Source organism: Thermobia domestica, chromosome 7 (assembly GCF_964235325.1).
Source record: "Thermobia domestica chromosome 7, izTheDome1.hap1.1, whole genome shotgun sequence".
Lineage (NCBI taxonomy): Eukaryota > Metazoa > Arthropoda > Insecta > Zygentoma > Lepismatidae > Thermobia > Thermobia domestica.
Window position 1 is genome coordinate 20,748,474 of NC_137460.1, and position 27,325 is coordinate 20,775,798.

Sequence of the window (27,325 nt, forward strand, 5' to 3'; positions counted from 1 at the left end):
CTTGTCCCCCCTTGGAAAGCACATGGGCGTCCTTGCATGGAACTATTTATTTTAAAAAAATACGATCTGATTTAGATTTTAAATGTTTATGATCTACTATTGTTGACTCGATTTTTTTGTGAATGCTAATTTAAGGTTTACTTATTTCTTGTTTATTGACTAAGTACAGCAAGATATCAACTTGATTAGGTTTTTTCTTAAAATATTACGTTTAAAAAGTCCTTTACAGATACAATTTTGATACTTATAATCTAATATCGTTACAGGTAAATTTCGATAATTTAAGTTGTTTTTTTTAATGTATTTGTGATTTTTTTTAATTCGTTAAAAGAAGAAGGGTGTGATTTAGCATGAGCAAATTATATTAAGAAGTTAGTAACCTGATTTGACTGATAATGTTTTGATTGTTCCACAGATGGCCTATCTCATCGTTTATTATTTGATAAGACTGTTGGAGTTAAGCAGCTGAACGTCGTTGAAGCTCACGGGATCTTGCTATTTAGGGCTGATAAAGGTAATAAATATATATTTGTAGTCGATAGCATAGTTCCCGTTTAAAGAAGGAACTTAAACTAGTTTTAAAGTATTTTGTGTAGCATAGTGTTGGAATGTAGCTAAGCGAATCGTTAGATGAAGTAGTGGTGGAAACTGCGATGTAGTATGGCCTAAATTTGCCCATAGTTAAAGTTACGAGGAGTCATTTCTTAAAACATGCACACTACGGCAACACTGCGGAGTGGATGATGAAATCGAGGTAAACATTTCGTCAGTTGAAGCTGAGGTCTTGAGGCAGCAGGACGTGTGCTTGTGCGTTCTCTAGTGAACACAGTGTGGCTGTGACAAATGTTGGAAATGGAGGCGGTAGGTGTCTCGGATGTTGTTTGTTGATCGGAGAAGATTACTGGACGAGCTCTAACGTGTTTATTGAAAACCAGAGGTCGTACATAAAGATTGAAACTATACGTGGTAAAAACCTTACAGAAATTCACAATCCCTTATGTGAAGTTTGTGATGAGACAACAGTGGACCATGGTACAGTTTCTGATTGGGCTACCCGTTTTTGTAGTGGTCGTGTAAGCATAAAGGATGATGCAAGACCAAAAAAGGCCGAAATCATTAACCGATGAAAGAAGTGTGCAACTTGTGGCGGATGTATTTGAACAAGATGGCTGTGTGACATGTGAGGGACTTTCTGACGTCACAGAGATTCCATCTGCTTCAGTATACCGAATTCTGACAAGTGGATTACAGAAGAGAAATATTTGTGACCAATGGATCCCCCTACTTCTTGACTGCTGAACAGAAGCAGATACGTGTGAACAATGCAACGGTGCTGAAACAAAGATTCAACGTTGAAGGTGAGGACTTTCTGCGTCGCATTATTGCTATTGATGAAACGTGGCTCACAGACTTTGAGCCAGAGTTGAAATCACAATCCAACGAGTGGAGAATTCCATCTCCTCGAAGACCAAAAAAGTGTCGCCGATCTCAATAAAAGCTTAAGCAATGACTTCGTACGTATTTATGAAATGACCCTGGTACGTTTAGTTAAACAGAATTTTAAGTTGATACTGTGCATCCCAACCTATAATTAAAAAACAAAATGAAGTAAATAGAGATTGCACTGTATTTTCACTCAGTGCATTTATTTGGAGTTTCATTCTTCGGGCGCTTACAGAGTGCGAGTATTTATAACGAGGATATTCTCAGAAGTTTCGGATAAAGGTTAGAAATAAAAACCCGTTACATTTTAATACATAAATAGGAAATGTACTTGTGCCACTACTTTTAGTCTAGGTGCTAGCCCATGTCCGTGTAATTTGAAAAAAATGGAACAATGACGTATTTTCAGATATAAGCTTTAGAAAAAAGTGGATTCAAAGAGCAAAAAATATTTTTACAAATAGAAGAAGTAGAAAACATATGTAGTTTTAAACAAATACGTCGTAGTGGATAATACTAATACAAATTAATAACATAGTGCCAAAAATTAAAATGAATATTTGCAAATCTTTCAGAGTAGAGATAAAGACGTAAACAATATTATTTATGAGGGTTCCTGCATTGATTGCATTGATTGCTAGTACTTTTAAATTTACAAAAGTCACAGCACAATATTTCTAATTTTCTATAGAGACATACAGTTTCACTGAAGCACATCTGGAAAATACAGGGGGGCCCAAAGGTAGGTATACAGAGTAGCATCGATGAAGTATGACATTTATTAAAATAATGAATTTATTTGCTTTGGTTTGTTTCGATCTTAAGGTACAAGTGAAAATAAATTAAGAACAGATAAGGGAGAAACTAAGTCAATATATGTACGGATAACAATAAGTAAATGAAATAAAATGTCATGACCGATCAGTACGGAAATGTATACCTACTTTTGGGCCGCTCTGTACATTGCTTTGAAAAGTCTTCAGGTTTCCATGGGTCCAAAGGAAAAAAAGATGTTCAAAATCGGTTCATAAATGGCCGAGTTATGCGCGTTTAAAGAGGTTCATGATTCGCCGTCTTAAATCCAATATGGCAACTAAACAACCATGAACCAGATCACGTGACCAAAAGAAATTAACTCTTTTCACCATTAACAACACCCAGCAGTCAAAATGAGGACTCATATAACTGTACGTGACACAGGCTAGCGTCCGCACTATTCCGACAGTATTTGTTTTTGGTGAGTTCCAAACAAAGTACAGTATACCTACGTACATAAAAGTTGGATTACTTATGTGTTTTGTGTCGGCGTGATAAGACTATAGTGACAGATAAAATTATAATTTGTCTTAATTAGTGAAAGGAGAAACCCTAAAAGAATCCAGTTCATTATAGTATGCAAATGGTTCTCAAAATAATAGAAACATCTCTAGTTTGAAACACGTAAGTTGTGTAAGTTGGTAACACTTTAGATGAATGTGCAGTCTGTGTCCATTGCTCATGTGTGTTAAATGATCATCTGTACTTCGTGAGACGAGGTGGAACGGGGACGTTAGTTGAAGTGGGCAGACTTTGTCTTTTTTTTAGTTTTAACGTCCCACGGTTATGCCTGGTAGGCTAAGGGAGACGATGATTAAAGCAGTGAATGATGATGGAAGAATTGGTGGAATGAGGAAGTGGGAGGACTAAAAAAAACAACGAGCACGATGTTGTCCACCACAAACTTACTTGCCGGGGATCGAACCAGGGACCCCATGCACCAGAGGTGAGAGCTCTACCGCTGACCCACTATGCCCTCACAGAAGTGGACAGACAATGGCGATACAAACTGGGAGGTTTCTATGAGTTGCAAAGAGTCCAAATTGTGAGTACGCGGGTTAACTATAGCAAGTATAGATGTGTCACGAGGAAGAGTGTCTAAAGTGACGACAGCCTACAGAACTCATGGGAAAACAACATCGGCGGAGAAGAATAGTGGACGAAGGAGAACCATTTGTGACAGGAATCGTTGGGCATCGGAAAGGGATGACAGTTCGACACGACTTTCATAACCTGTGTATTCGCGGTAATGTCCAAACCTCCGATCAACACTAACAACACTTAACTCATAACGAAGGATATTGAGCAAAAACATGCAAAGTGTGCCGCCAATGATTGGAAACGAATCATGTCGTTCAATGAGTCCTCTTTCATCTTACTTCCAGCAACATATTATGATTATATATGTCGGGTGCCCAAACATGTTTATACTCCGTAAAACATGGGGTAGCTCTGTGATCCTGTTGTCCATAATTTCTTTGTATTTCGTGAGTGCTGTGATTGCGCTCACAGGACGTTTTACTGCCAGCGATTACGATTTTCTTTTTAAGTAACCATGTGTATTCTGTGGTTCTTGATGTTATCGGTCAATGACTTCCAATGACTTCCAAGTGGACATTGCCGGAGGTGTCGAGGCATGGTTTCATGAACATCAAGACGAAGTACAGCACCTACGTTAGCCTACCCACTTCACAGACTTCAATATTATTGAGCACCAGTAATCAGTTCTAGAGCTAGACTCCGGAAGAGATTCCTCCACCATCCTCGCTGACGGAACTGAGTGATACTGCATGAGGATTAGTATAACATTCCTCTGGAAAACATTCATGGCTTACTGTGCAGGCGAACAGTAGTCCCACGCCGTATTAATAAGATAAGATACTTCAGTAACGAACTAAAATTTCATTAAGGGATGGTAACTCAAGTTCAAATCATTTCTGAATTTTTGTATGCTACCTTAATGTGATATATCTTTATTATCTGTCAATATCTTGCTCAGGGAGTGGTTAAGAGTAATGCCCTTAACTCTCTCTTAACGTATGTCACTGAGTTAATTTTTTAAGTGTTTCCATTATTTTGATATCAATCTGTATCTTCATGGGAAAGAAGTAAATATAACGACAGTTTTTGCTGTTTTAAATGGCAATCAAGTTATTTGGAACTCTTGATACAGGGTGGCCACAAAATCCCGTTACCTCTGAAAATAAGTAACATAAACCACTTAAGGTACGTGAATAACTACATGGAAAGAACTGAATGACATGAACAACACTGCTTTCGAGACGTTTTATTGGGATAGAAAACATTAAGTGTCCAAGGGATCAGTCTGTCGATCGTCGTTCTCATGACAAAGGATAATACACAGCTAGGTTTTGTGCGAGTCCTCCTTTGCTAACTCTCCTTATTCCTCCCCTTCTATTGCTCATTTGAATTATTGACCTTCTCTTACCACATTTTGTGGAGCATTGCAGGTATAACTTGAGTGAAAGCTTGTTTCACAGCTTCTGTCAGTTTAGCAGTGTTATCGTAACGATTTTGTGCAACGATACCCCTTTATAAACCCCCATAACGCATTATTACAGGTCTGGACTTCGTGATGGCCAGGCAAGTGGTGCGGGCATATCCGGACTACCACGACCAATCCGACGACCAGGAAAGTCTTCCGTAAGATATTCCCGTACGGCGAGGGCATAATGGGCAGGTGCCCCCATCATGCTGAAACCAACATATCTCTTTGATTACGTGCTCCTTCAAAACAGGAACAAACCAGTGTGGTTTCTCTCATGCACCCAACAACTTGCAAAAACACATTTTTCAATACTGTACTGGAAATATCAACCATCGTTCACACATTCTGAAACAATGGAAAAACTTACGTTAGCATTTATCAAGAGGTAACGGGACTTTGTGACCACCCTATAGATGGTTTGTAACCGTATAACTTATCCACAGGGGACGCTATATTATTTTCAATTTATTAATATTATCGGTTATAAATAATGATATAATGTATTATGGGATCACATAAAAGGAAAAGGAACCTATACAGTTTCTTTCTACAAAACAAAACTCCCTTTCAACAAAGAAATAAAACGAGAAAAAGTTATTGGAAAACGCTAACAGAACTAAACTGATGCTGTCACTAACATCTGGTGGAGTTTGTCTGAAGTTTCCTCTAGATTTTAAGGTTTTCTTTCATTTCTTATTCCAGGGCGAGACAGTAAAATCCATGTGTTTCGTCTGTCGGACTTTGATGGAGACTGGAACAGCGAAACTCCTGCACGAGGACGACAGGACTTAAAAGACCATCGATTGGAGCGAACGAGAGGCTGTCATTTATATGCTGTTTCGCGTCCAGGGGGATCGCACCTCAGAATGGTTAGTCAACACTTTTTATCATAAAACGCTATTTTCAGAAGTTCTTTACTGGCTCAAGAAAGTATTCGTTCAATATTTTGCTTAGAACTATTGAAGGAATAGTTGCTTAGTAAATATTAGGTGCAGATAGAGAATATATAGACTACAAAATGGAAGTTTTACGTTGGAATTGAAGTACTTTATAGGGAAGATAAGTTTACCGGTATATGAAATCAACTTTTACTACCATCTTACTGTAATACATATGAAGAGAGGCATAACCATTAAACAATTTAACAAAATTTGTATGCAAACACGTGCTATCGAATAACTGCATACTCTGCAGGCTATCAAAGACAATATAAATGATAATGACCAAAATAGCCTCAGCCTCTAGGCCTTCGATGCCCTATATTCGGATCAAAGTTAGAAGTATGGACCAGAATAATAAGTAATACATACCTTATAGAAGAATGCAAGTTTCATGTAAAGAAATCGTTTACAGAGTAGCCAATATAATAGGTTTTATTGTAGACAGTGGCGTATTTAGGATTTTGTTTCGGGGGACTATGCACAACATGGGAAAGAAGAGGGTAATTGCCCACCTGAGAATTAAATATATTTTAATTTGTGCATACATGGAAGTCTTAATGGCAAGAATTGCAGAACAAAAATTTAGCAGTGAATTTAACCTTTTATTCTATTCATAGTAGAAAAAGGAAGCACCCTCTTGGTCTACCTAATTTCCTGGATCACTTATTCCCCCCATCTTGATTTCCTTTAATTTAAATATTTACCTTGCTTTATAACTAAACGATGTAAATATTCCTTTGCTATAAGTCCAATTATGTTGATATTCGTGTAAGTTGGTGTGAAACACAGTTTCGCTTATCAGCTCCTCTTAGTTTTGGTGTTACTGACAACGGCCGATTTGAATCACAACTAACAACGGTCGAAAGTATGATAGGAGAAACGAAAGAAAGTAACAACTAAGGAAAAAACAGAAGAGTAGAATTCACAAAAGAAAGAAAAACGAATGCAGTTTCTACATAAAATGAAATTTGACAAATACAGTATTATTTCTGAACAAAGAGTATAAGAAAATGGAAAGTCAATGAAGTTCTTAGAAATGGTAAGAAGGATTGTTGTGGTTGGTATTCGAAGTACTAACAAATTTATTTCGGGGGTAGGCTTGAGCCCGATAGCCCCCGCTAAATTCGCCACTGATTGTAGTTATTCGTAGCCATAATATGGCGCTCTAGATATTCTAAATTGGCATGCGTTTTTACACCATATTTTACTTTTAGAACTATTATTAGTATCTACATAAGAAATTCATGATAATATTCGATGGATCTACTTGTATTCGAACTCATTCATTTTATGTAAATTTTAAAGTTAAAATTTTGGGACTTCGAAAATGGGAGCAAGATTGAACCATGAGATGTACTCAAAGGACTGACATTTCAGAGCTTTATGGATTACGACATACAACTAAATCAATCTTTCATTTGCATAAATTCAATATGGGTAACTTAGTAGCAAAATAAGGAATATAAATTTTGAACCGTAGACGTAAAGGTACGAAATTTGATATTTGGAAATTCCCCAATTGGCAAAACATGAATAAATTCAATGTAAGTGAGATGGATCTGGACAGATGTGCATCTTTTTGTTCGCAGAATATAAATTTTATTTCCTAAACAAATTAAGATGATAGTGTGAAAGATGTACACTCATGTCCAAAATGATTGTCGCATATCTATAACTGTCTTCTTGTAAGATTATGATTTGATAATGATTTTGCAGGGTACTTTTAATACTGATACTATGTGTATAATCGGGAAATGTATATTTGTGGTAAATTTCATAGGAAAAGAATTATAAATACGAAAATTAGAACGAGTGAAACAAAATGTTGCTAAATGGACAAGAAAGTTTTATTTTCGTTTTATTGTTCTTATTTACTGTTCTTTTGACATGAAATTTGCCACACACATGTCTTTGGCGATTGTACACATACTAACATTATAAGAAATATTGGGAGAATTCGTTATCAAATTAAATTCCTACAACAACATATTTATAGACATGTGACAATAATTTTGGACATGAGTGTACATAGTTTTTTCTTAATCAAACTCGAACAGAAATAATTACAATTATTTGAAACGACTTCAGCGATTATCAAACAGAACGTAAAAAAATAATAAAAAGGAAAATACACAATTAAAAACAAAGAATATTCTAGAATAGTAAGGAACAAATTTAAAATTCCAAACCAAGGCCTACCCAACTGTGTAACATTAATTTACAACAGTAATAATTTTGAAGTAGTTAACACTTAACGTATAAATATTAATACTTTAATAATTATAAAAATTGAAAATGTTTTGAAAACTGCTATTGTAAATAACGGCTAGAGACATTCGGTTTAACGCACGCGCTTTTGGCGTGGGAGTTCTGGGTTCGATTCCCGGCGGGAGCTCATGTGGTTCGAATTCCACGTTAATCAGTAGGTCCACGTCTCATATAGCCTCGCTGCTGAGCGGGACGTTAAACTCAAAATCAACTCATTATTTTATGTACGAGGAGAAGTCAAAATGTAAAGGGACTTAGGCAATTTCTCGCACTAGGATTTGGTAACACTGCTAGTATCCAGCGCTGAATTAGTGTCGTCTGCAACATTTATATGCAACGTGTCACTCTTATTCTCGTGTTAAACATTGGAGTATAGCAGACCGTTAAACGTGACAGCTCCAATGTCGATCTGTATCAAGGAGGGAATGAAGGCAATGATTTGCTTCTAGTTTGCAGAAGGTGTTAAACACAACCGGAAAGTGTGTGCAGGTTGGGTACCGAAAGAATTGTCAGCGCAGCATAAGGCACAAAGGTTGGACATCTCTCATAAACATTTGGCCCGTTATCGTCGCGAGGGAGATGGATTTTTACAACAAATCGTTACTGTAGATTTAACTTGGGTACATCATCACGAACCAAAAAGTCAGGCTGCGAGCATGGTTTTGGAAACATCCAGAAGTTCAGAAATTTAAACGTGTATAATCAGCTAGTCATTGATGCAATGCAAAATTGGTTACAGATGCAACCGAAAACTTTTTTTTTTAATGAAATCAAAAAACTTGTGGATCGTTGGTAAAAGTGCGTTGAAGTGCAGGAGATTATGAAGAAAAATATTGTATATTTCAGTTTTCTATCATTAGAATAAATTTACCTTTTCTCGAAAGTCCCTTTACTTTTTGAGTTCTCCTCGTATATTTTGTTTCAGTGGGGGGAAAGTACTAATTAGACATATGCAAACTTATGAAATGCCCGAATAATTTATTAAACTTAACATACTAAGGATCATACCTCTTGCCATAAAAAAAAATACAACTTAATACAAAAATTCACTCGACAAGATGACTTAAAATTATTTTCGCGTCTTTAAAAAACACAGTTGTTGGTGTTAACTTAAACAAGTTTACTGCTTGAAATTTGGCGTTTGGGACTGTCTGTTCAATCGTTCATTAACATGTATACAATATGGACGACGTAGAGAGCTGGGAAAAATGCAAAATATTGACTGTGGTAACGTAGGGACATTTACTAGTCTATACTATAAATATGAAAAATAAGTTTATAAACTCATTATTATGCGAAATTATTATTATAATTATTAATAGCTCTAAGCCCCCGTCGTTGTTGAATTTGAAATCAGAACATCGATTACAAGATAGGAAAAAAAATGCCTACTCCATTCCCTCGTATTATCCTGAGCTGTTATGTAATCCCGCACAACCATCAGGTGATGGGTATTGCATACACCTAAAGTGTTGTCAAAAACTGTGAGACATGTGCATGTTTTCGCATGCATTTTCACCATCAACTCTGACCTCCCGAGCTGAAAATACGAAAAAGGGTTTCACACAGGCTTCATCTGGTAGAGATCTATTTGTGTACAAGAATTAGTGATTCTGGATCACTCCTTTCTGCTGATGGCAGACCCACAGATGCACACACAAACATTATTTTATTATATTACTGGCTAAAATACTTGTTCTTCGACGGGGAGGACAAGGTTTATGCAATATATCTTATCTGAAGGTGAAGAAATTAGCGAAATAAATAAATATTGAAGAGCAACGCATTTCGGGTCGCTCCTGTCAGTTCTTAGACTGGCTGCCATGTCCGTTCTTGCCTAAATTTGGGCACAAATGTCATACTGACTACCAATCAGCTTAGCGATCCCGAAGACTATGGATTCGATACTAATATTGGCCATTTTGAACATTTTTTTTTTTTACGCCTTCAAACCCTTATCACAATAGCCGCTAAAGTTGTATTTGAAAGACGTCGGGGATATTACTATCGATCTCAGCAATCCCTGAAAACTGAATTTGACAGTAATATTGGTCATTTTGGGCATCTATTTTTTTTATTCCCCCCGTCAACCGGCCACAACAATGGGGACTAAAATTGAACTTAAACGACATCGGGTGTGTTACTATTCATCTCAGCAATGTCGTAAACTGTGAATTTAACACTAATATCTGTTGTCCTGAATATTTGTCATTTACCTTTATGTATAGCTACATTTTGATCACCCATATTTTCGCCAATGCTAAAATTCGAAAAAAAACAGCTTCGTAGGCGATTAGATCTGATCTATTCGTATACCAAATGTAGTGGCTATATGCGAAAAGGTGATGCCATGCAGACAGATACACAGATATATGTATCATTTTATTATTAGCAAAGAAGTATAGATTATGATGTGTTATTAATATTATTTTCAGAAGGTTAAAAATTCTCGGTAAGTTTGCCTCTCAATTTTTACTTCAATTCCAATCTCTGTAAGCATCAGAAATACTCTTCTGAAGACTTGATCAGAATTTAAAAGAAAGGATAAACGAATATAAGAAATCAAATGTGATATGAACCAAGTACAGGCCCAGATTAAGCCATCTGAAGGTCCGTGGCTAGAAAAAAAAAATATGTGAGACTTCATCTAATACATTTCTTTGAAAATACAGAAGGAAAGTTAAGGAAATAAACGTAGGTCTACCATGTCATGTATTAGATAAGTGATCGACAAACCGTCGATCGTGAGCTACTAGTACCTCGAAAGTACATTTTCGGTAGATCGTGTTAAAGCTACGGAAGCTACGGTTGGCTAACCTTGATTCCTCGACCGAGCTGACGCTAATGACAGGACGATAACAACTGTTTGTTTCTTCAGCGCAACTGCCAATGTCAGTCTCATCTCACAGTTGAATTGTATACGCGTAGGGTTGTGCACGTTGTGTGTTTCGAGTGTATATTACATATTTGCTAGCTTGGATAGTTTGATTCCATATTTATTAGAAAGGTAAGTTTACAGGCAACAAACAAATGCAACATTTAAAAAAAAAAAAAAAAAGGAAAAGAAACAAATTGGTAGTTTTTTTTACTTGATAGCTCACAGTGATTTAAAAAGTAGTGCTGTCGATATCGGTTTTTGAAAAAAGTGAAATTTCATAAAAAGCGAAATGTCGGTTTTGAAAACCGCTTTTGCGGTTTCGGATTTGAAAACTGCTTTTGTGGTTTTGGATTTGAAAACCGCGTTTGCGGTTTCGGTTTTGAAAACCGCTTTTGCGGTTTCGGTTTCCAAAACCGCATTTGCGGTTTTCGGTTTACACAAAACCGGTTTTCTCAAAAACCGAAAACCGCAAATGTCACAAATATTCGACAGCACTATTAAAAAGTACGGTAACTCAAAGGTTTCATAAGTTTGGCGACCACTGCATTAGATCATATTATACTAGAGCTCGTTCGTGGCTAAGCGGTTAGCGTACGCGCCTTTGGCGTGGGAAACCCGGGTTCGATTTCCGGCAGGAGCTCACGTGGTTCGGATTCCACGTTAATCAGTAGGTCCACGTCTCATATAGCCTCGCTGCTGAACGGGACGGTAAACTCAAAATCAACTCAACTCAACTCATATTATACTAATGGAACTATGACATTATAGCTAATGGATCTTTCCAAATTAAGACGGTAGAATGTAACAAAAGAAGAAATTTGTTTCATATTTTTAGACAGCTAGTTGAGGTTTTGATCAGAGTGAAGGCCCCCCCGTTTACCAGGAGGCCTGGATATACAGACCCTAAAACCCCGTCTTAATCCGGCCCCGATAAAGTGTCACTGTATCATTATTTCTTTCTGATTAATTTCGTTTTTTTTTAACTTTTTATGTTTTATTTTTATAATTTATTTATTTATTTATTGTAAATGTGTAACATGATTAAGGACACATGAAACTTTAGCATTCTGTAGGTTATCTTAAAGTAATATTATCATATCAGACTATTACAGCATAATAATAAACACATATTGCAGACACAGTGAAACTATTTTTAGTCTGTTGCAAATTAGTATCGCAATGTAATGTTGCATGTTGAATTCTAGTTAATTCTTAAACAATATGAAAGGAAAAAAAATAACTTGTTTTTTATTTTATTATTTAAAGGTTGTTGCTATTGGACGAAAGTTACTATTAATGCAATGGCGGCATTCTGCAGCTTGGACTGCTTGGTGTCCGGCAAGTGACACTGACACAGTGGACGGATTTCAATACATTAGAGTAAGTACAATGAATTTTTTGTCTAGTTTCTAAGTTAAGCAATAATAATAATAATAATAATAATAATAATAATAATAATAATAATAATAATAATAATAATAATAATAATAATGTTTAATCAACAGTTCCTTGTTTTGAAATGAAATTAAATATTATCGCATGTGAACAATTTGCTAATTTAATTTGACTCCTAAAACGGAATTTTAGAACAAGTTTAGAAATTATCGACAAATAATAATATATTTGTTGTTGTCCTTCAGAATTCGTGCAATAACCGGATTCTTCACATTGTACGTGGTTAAGAGTCTTCATCCCGGCGAAATTAAAATACCGCTTATTTTACAATAATTATGTGATATCTTCAAATAGATAAAAGATAATTGAAATATGGAACAAGAGCGCCCTAGACAATATTATTTTGCGTGAGGTACCGTTATCACAAGTTACCCAGTGGCTTTCCGTTTTCAGCTGTTTAGAAACGCGAAAATAAATGCCGATTTTCAAAATGGCTCGAAATCGAAAGCAGATAAGTGAGTCGTGATACGGTTTCTCATGTAAAATAATATTGTCTAGGGCGCTCTTGTTCCACATTTCGAATTATCTTTTATCTATTTGAAGATATCACGTAATTACTGTAAAATTAGCGGTATTTTAATTTCGCCGGGATGAAGACTCTTAAGCAGCGTAATCTTCCACAATTTTACACCCGATGTAGATGGCGAATTCTACACCGAAACTGTATGTGGAAAAATGCTTTACGGCAAATGATCTTTTTAAATTATACTTGGAAGGAACGAAGTGAGAATCGTGAAGATTGAGGAATTTATAACAAGAATTATGTATACCTGTACATTAATTATGAATTCTTCTACCAGTAATTAAGGAAGGCGGATATAGATAGTTGTTTTTAGTTTTCGGAGCAAAAGAAGAAAAGAATTTAGATTACCCTGTTGCCACATCGTAAGTATTCTGCTGAAGTGTCTGCTACAATTATCGTCTCTAACAGACCAGTTATAGAGGAAGCCACAGTGGAATTCTCATGATGTGGCAACAGGATAATACTTCTTCATTTAAAGGTGAATTCGGTTCTTTTTCTTTCTTCGAACATTTGTCTATTTCTCTGTTTCTGCCATTTTTTAAAATTATTATTGTACGAGCAGATTTGATAATGTATGGATTCATATAATTCTGGCTATAAATTACGTTAATTACATCAGTGTTCTTTACGTAAAGAAATAAACAATAATTTAATTTCAATAGAAACTGAATTTAATTTCTTGCTTTTTTAAAAAGAAAAACAAGTTACATCTCTTTCGTTAGACATATGAGTAACTATTTTCTATAGAAAAATAACGTTATTCGGTTTATATCTACCCGATTTTCAAATCGTATAAAAAGACATGCCGCTATCACTGGTTGTGTTCTATCGTACTCCAAGATTAAGAACTATCGCCCGTCAGTAATTTCCACTTCAACAAACTACGTTCGAGCACAGATATAGGAATTACATCCTATTCCTCCCTGCAGGTTTTCCAGAGGCAGTGAGGGTGATATTTTAGAGGTTGTTTTAACAGTCCAAATGGACAAAAATTAATTAAGATGGCGTCGGACCTTTTGACAGGAGTGTCATGGGAGGGAATAGCGCGGATTTCCGTTTCCTGCTTTATGTCATGATAAAACCCGATGGGATGGGGTGGACGCTTTTTCCGTGTCGATCCGTACCTAGTTTCTGTTGGCTCTGTACAAACCAAGCATGCTGTCTCCATAGATGGGGCCACGATGAGTTGCTGAAAGTAGGCAACATTCATCTTTATGGTTTGCAATCTTATATATAAAAGAGAACGCACAAATCCTTTGTTCCCTCATCACGCTAATACGGCTGAACCAATTTCTTTCATTTTTGGGGGGTTATTAGGATTTGGACCCTAGATGGTTTTTATCATATCACTTTAATTTTTAATTACCAGTGTCTTGAGATAATTGACCATTCAAGTGTCCATAACGTACAAATCCTTTGTTAGTTCATCATAGGTAAAAATAAACGTATGTATATGCAACCCGCATGACCGTGTCACTCGGCGAGTTAACATAAATGACAGGCGATATAATGTTAACATTTACTGCAATCTACTATGGTTTTTATCATATCACTTGAAAGCGAAAAAGTAAAAATTATCTAAGTAACAAAGTTTATTGCGTTCCGGGGTGACCGCAGCGAAGCGGGGCGGGTTAACATAAATGACAGGCGATATAATGTTAACATTTACTGCAATCTTCTATGGTTTTTATCATATCACTTGAAAGCGAAAAAGTAAAAATTATCTAAGTAACAAAGTTTATTGCGTTCCGGGGTGACCGCAGCGAAGCGGGGTGAACGCTGCTAGTCTTATATATATCCAATTTCCCTCATAACTATATTCGGTGATAATCATAAGTCCCTGCGAGGAACTTTCTCTACACTGGCGGTATGTCCCGTACGTAGTTGCCCGAATTTTACCATTTCACGTGAGATAAATGTAAGAATCATTCAATGTGACAACCGTCTGCTATTTTGACTCCCCCCCCCCTCCCGCTCCAAGTGTCTTTCCTACAGTCTCCGGTAGTTTATTTTATGTTCAGCAATGTAATACTTGTGAAGGTTGTGAATCGGGTCTTTATGGAGCGCACCGCAGGCCAAGACGACGACAAATGACATGACTGACAGTGGATTGCGCTAGATTAATTTCTGGAGCATGTCACGTTCGATAGTGGATTCTTTGTACAGAAGGTTAGGCCTGTCCGTCGACGAATTGAACACAGTACGTCAGGCGACCCTTTCGCTGGTATAGTGTCTTCACTCAATAGGAGTGCAGTTTGGCAAATGTCTTTAAAGTACCCATGCCGAATTTTACAACAGTATCTCTTCCTCCCTCCATCCCTCTTTTGGTTGCATTTTCGGGGTTGCCAATTTTAACACCTACTAAGTTTGTTCTTTCTTCTCAATACTATGGTTAAGTTAATAAATATTTCTTAAAAAAAAAAAAAAATACCACAATTTTGTTCTCTAACGGAAGAGATTGAACAAATTTTGTTAATTTTTCTCAGTTATTATGAGGATGTCTCTCTTGTTTATCAAAAGTTTGAAACACGAGAGAAAGAGAGAGAGAGAGAGAACCTGCCAATAACAGTTGAACGTAAACTAAATTGTGTGAGTTTTCTACTTTTTTACCTGTAGTTTTTCCATTACATTTTTTTTCTTTCTTGTCCGCAGGAGATCCAAGTGGCGGAACCACCAATTCTGATTACGTTGGTCGATTCTTCCCTAGCGGCGTCGGCCGGTGGAGTGGCAGACAATCACATCTGCGTTGGTTACCGTCACCAGTTTGACTTAGTCAACGAGAGGAGTGGAGAGGTGAGCCGGCTGCATGCGGTCGAAGGAAGCAGGGCCCATCTTGTGGCTGCGGTGGACCTCTATGAGGATGAGGAACCCGAACTCCTTCTCTGCTATAACCGTGAGTTATTTACTTTTTGTGTTGCAACAGAAAATTAGAAACGCCACACCTTCTACTATGGAAAAGGAAATTTTTTGACTACTACAATAATTTATTACAGTTATTAACTCACACTATTATATAAAAATAACTCATCAACACTCAAGTCATACTATAAAAGGGGCATACTCACGCGGGATCCACTGGGTCTATACTTGTTTAGCTGAGAAATAATTATGCAGCATAAAGATTTGATTTTACACTTCATAAATTTTATACTTCTTTTCTTATAAATATTCTAGTTATATATATATACACACATATATATATATATATATATATATATATAGGTGGTAGCACTTAACAATTATTTATCGAATGCAAAAATGAAATGAAATGAAATATTTCAGTTTTACATCCCACGGTTATGCTATGCAGGCTAAAGGAGGCGGTGATGATGAGAAATTAATGAAATGATAGAATTAAGAAAGTGGGAGGAAACAGGAGAACTCCCGAGGAAACCCACGCACACGGTGTTTGTCCCCATAAAGTCCACTTGACGCGAGCTGGAATCGAATCAAGGGCTCCACGCGCCAGAGGTGAACGCCCTACCACTGAGCCATCGCGATCCACGAATGCAAAATAACACGGATCAATGCTATATAGACGGAATGTCTTGTCGTATTGGACCCCCAAAACTTTCGGTTCCCCCAAACTTTGAACCCCTCCCAAAAAAAAAATCTGGGTGCACGCCTGTACGACGACAGCTGGAAACGTAATATTTGGACAGAAAACTCCTTAGCTAATCACCCATGTCATTTCTAATTTATTGATTTTAAATGATCTTCTATAAAGTGCACCCTGCATTTGTTACATAATTAATCAACAGTGTCATTTATTCTTAATTGATTTTAGATCATCTTTATTATAAGTGCACATTGCTTTTGCAACATAGGTATCAACAGTAGCGTTATTCCAGATTTTGCTAGAGAGGGGATAAGATCCTCTACTCATATAAAAATTTCACGTTTTTTATAAGTATGTTAGTATACAATTGATTAAAACATATGTATTTCTCAAACTCAGGGGGGCAATTGCCTCTTCTTGCCTTTCACAAATGACGCCACTGGTTTTCAACCATTTCATTTGTCCTTCATTAATTTTAGAAAGTTTCTATTGTAAATATGCATTGTATTTATAACGTAGCTAATCAACCGTCTCATTATATACTTCCTTGTGCCTCAAATTAATAGACCTCTGTTTAATAGCAAATTTGCTCAATGTACTTCTGTTCTAAATAGCAATTAGACTCTTTTGTTTATTGAAAATTTGAAAAGATCCAAACCCCAAACTTGATGGTCCATAACATAGGTGCCCGAAGAAAATTTTCTGAGTGGGGGGGGGGGGCTCAAATCTCTGGTTGCTATATTACGTTTGGTATTTTTTTTATTTGTATTAAGAAAATCTTAAGAAATTTAATACATTTTCGTGAGTCAGAGGGAGGATCGGACGCCCATGGTCCATAACTCAGGAATCAAAAATATGTATGGTACACTACAATATTTTATATTCATACTAGGCTTATTAATGTTTTGCAACGTGTCAAATTTTTACATGTTGACAACTGAGTTTCATCGATTCCATGCGATAGCGAGAACACAACTTATCTTCATCCTTAACTCTTCTACTAAAACCGGAAATGATAGAAATGCACCACAACTTCCGGTTTTAATATTGAACTTTATAGCGCAAAAATGATTGGTTTAGAATAGATTTAAAGTTCTAAGACTAAGTATTATATTTTCTCTTAACTCTCTATTCTCTTAACTCTATTCTCTTAACTCTCTATTCTCTTAACTCTATTCTGTATTATCTTAACTCTCTATTCTCTTAACTCTATTCTCTTAACTCTATTCTCTATTCTCTTAACTCTATTATCTTAACTCTATTCTCTTAACTCTCTATTCTCTTAACTCTATTCTCTATTCAAACCAGAATTGGCAGAAATCAACCATTTTCTGTTTTAACGTTGTGAAAACGGTCATAAGTATTGAGAAACGATTTTCTACAATCAATTAAGCGTCCATCTTCACTCTAATCTCTGGTAATAAGTTTCTATCACTTCTAGTTTTAATATTAATTGTAAAACCAAACTCCGTCGTGCGGTGTACACTTGAAACTGCTACTTTTTTAAAAAAAATCGAATTAATGACGAAAATAAATAACTTTGTGTTTGCATTTTAATTACTTTAAAATGAAAAAAAATCTACTGGCATTGCCCTGCTTGATTATGGTATGTATCACAAATAGTGGCCAAAATACAAATTAACATCCTTGGGCCTACTTTAAAATTTGTTTCCAATTTCCGCCTGGCGTCATCAATAAAAATCGCTACTAAGGAAAGTAAAATTCAGGGAAGGGTAAAAAGAAATAAAAAGAAAACAAAGATTTACTGAGAAATAAGATTAGTTCTTAATATAAAGTTTGTTCACCTTTCTTGTCGAGTATCTAACATGTGTGCTTTGTATGTGCGTTGTCCCAAGCTCGACTCTCGGTTAGGGATATTTGCTTCAGATTCTAAATCCAGTGGTGGATCGGACACCCCTTCCCCACTTTGTAGTGTCTCAGTAACAAAAGTACTGAAAAGAAACATTAAACTCAATTCGACAATAACAATTAGAATAAGATTACACGTATAATCTCGGGAAAAAATAATTATTAAATTTATCTGGAATTCAAGAGAATTGTTCTGACAGTCATTTTCATTTGACCGAGCGAAGTAGCCGAAGTGGTAGAGCGTTGGCTTCGCATTCGGGAAGTCGCGGGTTCGATTCCCGCTGCCGACCATCCTGACTGGGGTTTTCCAGGGTTTTCCTCAGTCCTACCAGGCAAATGCCGGGATGGTACCTACTAAACAGGCCCTGGCCGATACCTTCCCAAAATCCTTTCCATTGTTGTTGTTAGATATCCAGTGTAAAATAGCCTCTGAGCTGTATCTGGTGATTGTTAAATAAAAATAAAAAAATGTATTGGTCCTCAGCGCTTTCATATCTTTTCTAATTGGTTCGTCTTGATTACCTTACAGATACGTGCCATTTTCAAAAACTGACTGAAGAAAGTCCAAACAATGATTTTGACTTTCATTGGAATTCAGTGCCCTCGGCTATTGGTAAGTTTTTCATATCAAATTTATCTTTGCGTAAAGTAGTGAGTTTATATTTTTACTGTGCTTGAAAATATTTGTAGGAAGTAGGGATGGCCAAAATTTTCCGGAATCCGGATTCCGGAAATTTTGTTTTCCGGAATCGGAAAATTTACTTTCCGGAATTCGGAAAAATTCCGGATTTCGGAAAAATTCCGGAATTCGGAAAAATTCCGGATTTCGGAAAAAATCCGGAATTCGGAAAAATTCCGGAATCCAGAAAAATTCCGGATTTCGGAAAAATTCCGGAATTCGGAAAAAATCCGGAATTCGGAAAAATTCCGGAATCCAGAAAAAATCCGGAATTCGGAAAAATTCCGGAATTCGGAAAAATTCCGACATTCGGAAAAAATCCGGAATTTAGAAAAAAATCGGAATTTTTCCGAAATCCGGAATTTTTCCGATTTTACTTTCCGGATTCCGGAAAGTAAAAATTCTGGAATTGGCCATCCCTAGCTAGTAGCTGTTAAAAGAGAAACACAATAATGAATATATATACTGTATTAGTTTCTTGTAGTTGGATATGTCTTTATCACTTACGTAGACAATTGCTACTGCAGTTATTTACTGTTTTATAAGGAAGGTCTTATTTTCACACACATAAAAGTCGCCGGTATGTCTCAAACATTATCGCGTTCCCACCTGCAGCTGCTCCAAAGCACTGCAAACTACTTTTTAACCAGGCGAAAGGCAGTGGAGGAAAAGAAATCTCAACAAATATTCTAATAACATTCGCTTATTGTCAACATACCTACAGTGAGCGCAGAAAGTGTTCGTACACCGTGCATACTTTATATTGAAAACAGCTAGCATGAGAACGGGAGGTGAAAAATATATATATAACCAGAATTAAGACTACACATTCATACATTTTATTTCTATATACAAGAGAAAGGCCAAACAAACACAATCACTGTTTTGTTCAGAAGAAAAGAGAGAATTCCTTTTTTGTAAACGCAAAATGTCACCGTACACTTATGCTTGAATTAGTGCTTATAAAGTATATTACGTTATTTAATATTTTGTGGGATTACCCTGTGCGTTAATGATTGTCTGTAGTCTTCGTGGCATTGATTTCACCTGTAGTAGTTCGTAGTTCTGTAGCTTCGGGACTGATTATGTCCCATTCTTCTTGAATAGCTTTTCTTAGGCCTTCTTTAGTAGAGACAGGGCCGGCGCGAGAGAGGGTCGAACCGTGCCACCGCCCAGAGCGGCAAGTCTAATGGGCGGCAAAATTTGAAAAAGAAAAGAATACTATCAAAATATAATGCTTCGTAATAGTCTCACATGGAAAAATAAGATTGTGTTAACCTGAGAATGTAATTGAACTTACTTTACTCACATTCAAGAAAATACTCTCTCAGGAAATTCAGAGCATTCCTCCTCGTTTTCAATTATCAAACTACTAGCCACAGGTATCTCGTTCAATATTTCCCTTGCAGCAGTGTAGATAGGATTTTGAGCTAGAGTGCATAAGATTATCACGGTGTCTTTTTATATTTTTTTCTATTCAATAATGTTCTAACGCTCCGCTCCAAGTATGCAAAAGGTACACTCCCACTTGAGACAGGCCGTTCTAGCCTGTAGCATCCAGGGGCGGATCCAGGACGGACTTCTGGGGGGGGCGGTGGGTTGTAATACTGCTACTTAGAGCTACTTTTAAGAGCGTCAAAAAATAAACTATATATTTTATTTATATATAAAATAAAAAAGCTTCCTCTTCTGGGGGAGGGGCGATCGCCCCCCTGGATCCGCCCCTGGTAGCATCTAGAGACATTTAGGTTCTAATAGCGAGTTTTTGACCAATTTACAAATTGTTCATTCTGAATATAGTAAATCGTACAGCGTATTATTTCTTGAGAAATGTCTCATTTTTTGTATAGCCAAAAAAAAGTTTATGACTTTTTTTTCTGCGCCAGTTCAACGTTAGGCCATACTAAAGGAACATATTAGTAGCCTCACTTTAAAATCATAATCCACCACAAGGTGGGAGAGCCGAATTGATGCTCTGACTCAGTTATCAAATATAGGAAGTTTATGATGCCTTACTTCAAATAAGTAATGACAATAGAACCGATAGAATGGTCGTCTACGATGCTCTGTGTATAGCAAACCAGCTGAGTTACTTTTCTTTCCTTTACTCACTCGTTGTCTGATATGACTTTAAAGCATTGATTCTCATGTGTTGGATGCAGTAGGATTTCTTGAAAATATATCTGGGTACTTTGAGAGGAGCAGAAATTATACAAAGTTTAAATCTTACTTAGTTGATACGATGGACTTGGCATCAGCATTAGATACGGGTGATCCACTGATACGTAATACAGTGCAAGCTCGAAGTCGAAAGAAGAGAGTTTCAGTACGAGGCAGAGGATGAAGCTACTGAAAACATCCACAAACAAGATACAAGATCGATTTTTATTACAAAGTTCTAGAAGTGATTGTGTTAGCTTTTAAGAGAAAGATTTGAGCAACTTAAACATCACAGCGAGTATTTCAATTTTCTTTGCGATATAAGTAATCGTAAAGATACAGCCTACCACCTGAACTTTTTGTCTGAAAAGTGTACTAAACTTACCATCATTTTAACACACGAAGAATTGAAAAATATTAACCCCAGTGATTTGAAAGACAAACTGAAAGTGTTATCCACTATAATTAAGCCTGTGAAAGTTCACCAAAAAAAATAATAATAATAATTTAGGAACATGACTTTGCTCCCAATGTTAGTATCGCACGTAGAATTTTGTTAATCTTGCCTGTAACAGTGGCAAGTGGAGAAAGAAGTTTTTGGAAACTTAAGTTTATTAGAAACTATCTACACTCTTCTATGTCTGAAACACGCTTGAGTGGTCTAGCGACGATATCAATAGAACACAAATTGGCTAAAACATTGGACTACGTGATGTGATAAAGGAATTTGCTCATATCAAAGCAAGAAAAGTTTCTTTCAATTAAGGTATGTTAAATTTATGTATGTCTATTGTGTTTTAGTACATTACAAGGCTTAAGCTAATCACTTACATTTACCATAATATCTGATTTACTGTATTATCTTCTTGCTCCATACTCTGTTGAAAACGCCTTTTGATATAAAATAAGCCTAAAAATTAAAATTCTTAGTCATGATTAAAGTATATTTTTAAAATTTTATTTTCTGTATGCGCTGCTCTATATTATAGATATACAGCGAAATCGAGTATACTGAATATTGTGTCAGTATAGAGTCGTTTAAATATTACGTGAACATTCCAGAAAGGTAGTTTTTTTTTTGTTTACTTTTCCATTTTATACATGTTTTTAAATGACACTTGAACGTTATCTGTCAAAATAAGGTTTGCGGATCAAAGGGGCGGCATGTGAAAGCACCGCCCAAGGCGGCAAAATTGCTAGCGCCGGCCCTGAGTAGAGAAGCTGTGCCTTCTGATTGTTGTCTCCAGAACAGACCATAGATGTTCTATGGGGTTCATATCTGGGGATTGGGGAGGTGTGCGAAGCTGTTTCAAGGTATTATAGAGTAGCCACAATCGAGTATTTTCCGCTGTATGTTTGGAGTCGTTGTCTTGCTGAACAATAAATTGTTTTCAAGAACCATCTTCTGCGCACTAGTATGGAGATTTTCCTTTAATATGTTAATATACACTTTGTGGATCATCACTCCATCGATAAGGTGGAGACGACCCACTCCTGAGGCACTCATACAACCCCAGACGAGCACGGACCCTCCTCCGTGTCTTACTTTAGGGACGAGATTTTGAGGATTCATCTCTGTATTCACCTTGCGCCATACAATACGCCTCCCATTGGACTCGATAAAGTTAAATTTACTTTCGTCCGAAAATATGACCCTATTCCAGAAAGAAGCCTGATCCCTTATCTTTATACTCTTTTTCAAACTTTAGTCTCTTTATACGATTTGTCTTGTTCACCCAGAACATTTTCCTGGCTATCCGACCATGATACCTTGCAAATATTCCGCACTGTACTGGCTGATACTTTAACACCGCGTGTTTCCAGATCCGTTGCCAATTGCACAGCACTATTTTTTGGAACCTTTTTTCTTTCCCTAATAATGTAACGTTTATCTTGTTCACTCAACACTCTTGGTCTTCCAGTTTTTTTTTTTTTTTTTTTTTTATTTTATTTTTCGCACAGTGATAGAAACATTATACATCGCAATTATTGTTTGTACTGTTGAACGAGGCCTGTCTGCAAGGTTTGCTATCTTTCTCAAAGACTTACCCTTCTTATGCAATTTAATAATTACTTTTCTTGTCTCCTCATTTGTTTCTGTTCGGTTGCTTCCCACTTTGTGAGCCCACCGTGCAGTTTTTTCACTTCTATTCACAACTAAACCCATTCTGTTACTCGTCATGCTATACAGAGGTGTATACTCAGGTGAATACTAGTGAACCCCAGTTGTGGTATCTTTGTTTCGTATTCGTACGTCAGGTGTACGATCACTTTTTGCGTCTACTCTATACACTTTCTACGGAATTTATTTACTTTCTGACCATTAAACTTGTCTTTGTGGTTCTTTATTGATATATTCATAAAGCTTAGTTTTCATTATTCATATTGTGTGTGTTATTACACTTCTTAAATTTTCTGTTTCTTTTTCGCAGGCATTCTCGTTTCAATAGCATAGGTGTACGAACACTTTCTGCGCTCACTGTATGTACAGTAAATACAAATTTATAATTTTTGACTTTACGAAGTGTACAATGTAATTGTTCAATAATTAACATAAGCAGGCATTCATTAATTTATATTAATATAATAATTAATAAAACTAATAAGCGGGTGATTGATGACTCAGTGGTAGAGTTTTCATCTATGGTATTCTAACCCAGGACATGTGGGTTTTCGATGGCTAATTTTGTGTTCGAAAATTTTCCCGGTGGAAGGCCTACCTTTCTTATATTTGTTCCATCATCACTCATTAACGAATTTAGTTTATCAAAACTCTATAGCCATATATTCATTCTGTCCGTCAGTGAAGCAAACAGTCTCAAGAACTATCTGATGGATTACCAATCAATTTTGGCCATGATGTACAGAGTCAATAGTTAAGAATCGAGTTCCCTGATGAATGTAATATTCAAACCGGAAGCGGTACAAATCAACCATTTCCGGTTTTAACGTTAATCATTATATAGTAAATATGGTAATAGATAGCGAGAAGCGGTTTCCAGTAATCGACATATATATAACACTAGCAGCGTTCACCCCGCTTCGCTGCGGTCACCCCGGAACGCAATAAACTTTGTTACTTAGATAATTTTTACTTTTTCGCTTTCAAGTGATATGATAAAAACCATAGAAGATTGCAGTAAATGTTAACATTATATCGCCTCTCATTTATGTTAACCCGCCCCGCTTCGCTGCGGTCACCCCGGAACGCAATAAACTTTGTTACTTAGATAATTTTTACTTTTTCGCTTTCAAGTGTGCAGTAAATGTTAACATTATAGCGCCTGTCATTTATGTTAACCCGCCGAGTCACACGGTCATGCGGGTTGCATATAAATACGTTTATTTTTACCTATGATGAACTAATAACAAAGGATTTGTACGTATGGACACCTGAATGGTCAATTATCTCAAGACACTGGTAATTGAAAATTAAAGTGATATGATAAAAACCATCTAGGGTCCAAATCCTAACAACCCCCCAAAAATGAAAGAAATTGGTTCAGCCGTATTAGCGTGATGAGCGGACAAAGGATTTTGTACGTTCTCTTTTATATATATAGATTCATGTAGATAGAATGTTACCCAATTTGTGCATCTGCTGAAAATAATGAGCTTAGGTATTTAGAGAGCATTTTCCGCTTTAGAAAATGTGTGCTTGGTAAAGAATGTAGAGAATTAGCTGAGTCAGGCATGTAGCTAGAATATGGTAATAGGAAGGGGGGGGGTCTGTCACGAAATGCTGTGGTTATTTACCAGGGGCTCAATCATTCTAAACTATTTTATTGGCAACATATATTGGTTCGTTTAGCCAAGATTTCTAATGGGGGGATGATATGAAATACTGTGGTTACACACCAGAGGCTCGATCAATCTAAATATTTTACTGACAACATACCCATATTGATTGGTTAGGACAATAAAATGAGGATATATTAGTAAGTATTTTAATAAGAAGCTATGAAGAAATCTCGAGTAAAAGAATATAAAAAAGTATTGAAAAAGATATAGTTTTCCGAGGTCATTCGAACGATGTCGAGAATTTTGCGTCTGGGAAATTTGCGCCCTACCTCAAGAACGGAAAATTGCGCCTGCGATGTACCTCCACCAGGAAGTTGAGCCCTGCGAAATAAAAGAACCTATTGGAGCTTACGCATTTGCTCGGAGGGGCTGACGTTACAGCATAAACAATCCTCCCCCCACAACCATGCCATTTGTGATTTATTTTCATTGTGGCTATATAAGGGGAGAATAAACTTCAATATAAGCCAAAAGAACACAACGGATCAACGCAATCACTGCTTCTTCCAGAGATGATTTTGGGGGAACACTGGCCTCCCCAGAGCTCTCAGAGTGCCCCCTCGGAGGAGACCAAAATAATACGTCTATAATATAATAATAAATAGAATAGTACCAGCAGTGACCCCCCTCCGGAATACTAAGTGTGCCCCCCGGAAAATTTTTTTCTGAAAGAACGACTGAACGCAATTGTGTGTTTGAATTCCAGCAAGTAAACACACTGTACATAGTTTTCTTGATAATATTACTGAACTGATTTTACATTCACTTTACATTTTCTTTTCTATATTTTGTGTCCTGAAAAGCCAAACAACTCGCAAGGATTGTGAACAGAGATATCTGGGTAGAGCCAAACAGCCTTTTGTAGATTAAATTATACTCTTTGATTATATTAATAATTATATATCAGTCATTTATACTTTTTTGTAAATTTTGTAGTATAATGAAAAATTGTATTTGTATGGATTGCCCTTTAGTGAACTAAAATTGTATTTTTTTCATTTGTTCGGAATATTATAACGGATGGAGTAACTCACTGAGACGATGATAGGCAAGCCTAGTTCAAGTGTGAGTGGAAGTTACTTTACACAATACAAAAATAAGTTGAATTGTAGGGCGCTAACATCCCAGTGCAAATATATAGCCGGCGCATTTTCCCCTCTTTTTGGGGTAGGGCGCAAACATCCCAGTGCAAATATATTGCGAGCGCATTTTTTCCTATTTTTGTGGTAGGGCGCAAATTTCCTGGGCGCAAAATTCTCTCATTCAAGGAAAATATAATGTCCATGAAGTTGACAAGCCACTTATGTCAGACTCCATTTCGACTTTAAACGTCGCTAGTGCTACGTTAGTGTTCGATAGTGACGCAAATCTTTAGTACTTCACAGATAACGTGTGCTTTTTAAATAATGGATATAGGTCTTCTAACTGCATGCCAACACGCCCACTTCTAAGAATCATCTCAAAAATGAGGTTAACCGTTAGAGCAAGTAAGTGCTCATTAGTGCCATTAACATTAATGCCTCCATCGTACGGCCCTTTGAGTAATGATAATAGCACGCTCTTTGCTAGTCTCAATGCGTCCCTATATTCTCGCGAACATTCTGACGTGCCCAAGTTAGTTACTTTTTTTTTTTTGCAACTATTGTTTATCTGTTATTGTTTATTGCTAGTCTGCAGAGTAGTCCTTACATTAATATGCCATTGTCCTTGATAATCATTGCGTATTTACAAGCAGTTTGTTATTACTGTTAGAAGATATCAAAAAACAACAGATAAAATCTACTACTTAACGGTTCACATTTTTCTTTTACAGTACATAAACGATTAATAATAATAATAATAATAATAATAAAAAGACTATTCCAGCATAAACGTTATCAATTGCATCCCACTGGCAACAAGCGACGCATATTTTAACTTCACAAAAATTAGTTTCTCACGATTTTCTGGAAAACTACGTATGATAACATCTTCATTATGTCAAGTTGTTTATCTCAGTGTGATATATGTCTTACCTCTGGACAATATCACAGTAAAACAAAAATTAAATATTAGAAGTACATCGTACTTTTGGACTACATCTCATTAACCATGGGAAGATTGAGTAGTGTATACTTTAGGATGTAAGTTTCAGCTTAACTTGCATCATACATTCTTAGGATTACAAAAAGGAAATTTGTTCGTTTGCGTTTGAAAAAAATTCTTAGGATTACAAAAAGAAAAAATAATTTTTCCGAATTCCGGAATTTTTCCGAAATCCGGAATTTTTCCGAATTCCGGATTTTTTCTAAATTCCGGAATTTTTCCGAAATCCGGAATTTTTCCGAAATCCGGAATTTTTCTGAAATCCGGAATTTTTCTAAATTCCGGAATTTTTCCGAATTCCGGATTTTTTCTAAATTCCGGATTTTTTCCGAATTCCGG

General features: G+C 36.4%; 1 protein-coding gene across 1 annotated transcript in view; it reads left to right on the forward strand.

The window, feature by feature from the left end:
- Positions 1-27,325, forward strand: part of LOC145689883 (GTPase-activating Rap/Ran-GAP domain-like protein 3) — a 641,847-nt gene that overhangs the window by 602,587 nt on the left and 11,935 nt on the right. Inside the window, exons 16-20 of the mRNA XM_081764181.1 lie at positions 416-514; positions 5,471-5,637; positions 12,122-12,235; positions 15,486-15,726; positions 18,791-18,874. Coding sequence (XP_081620307.1) covers positions 416-514; positions 5,471-5,637; positions 12,122-12,235; positions 15,486-15,726; positions 18,791-18,874 — 705 coding nt within the window. The remainder of the gene's footprint in view (positions 1-415; positions 515-5,470; positions 5,638-12,121; positions 12,236-15,485; positions 15,727-18,790; positions 18,875-27,325) is intronic.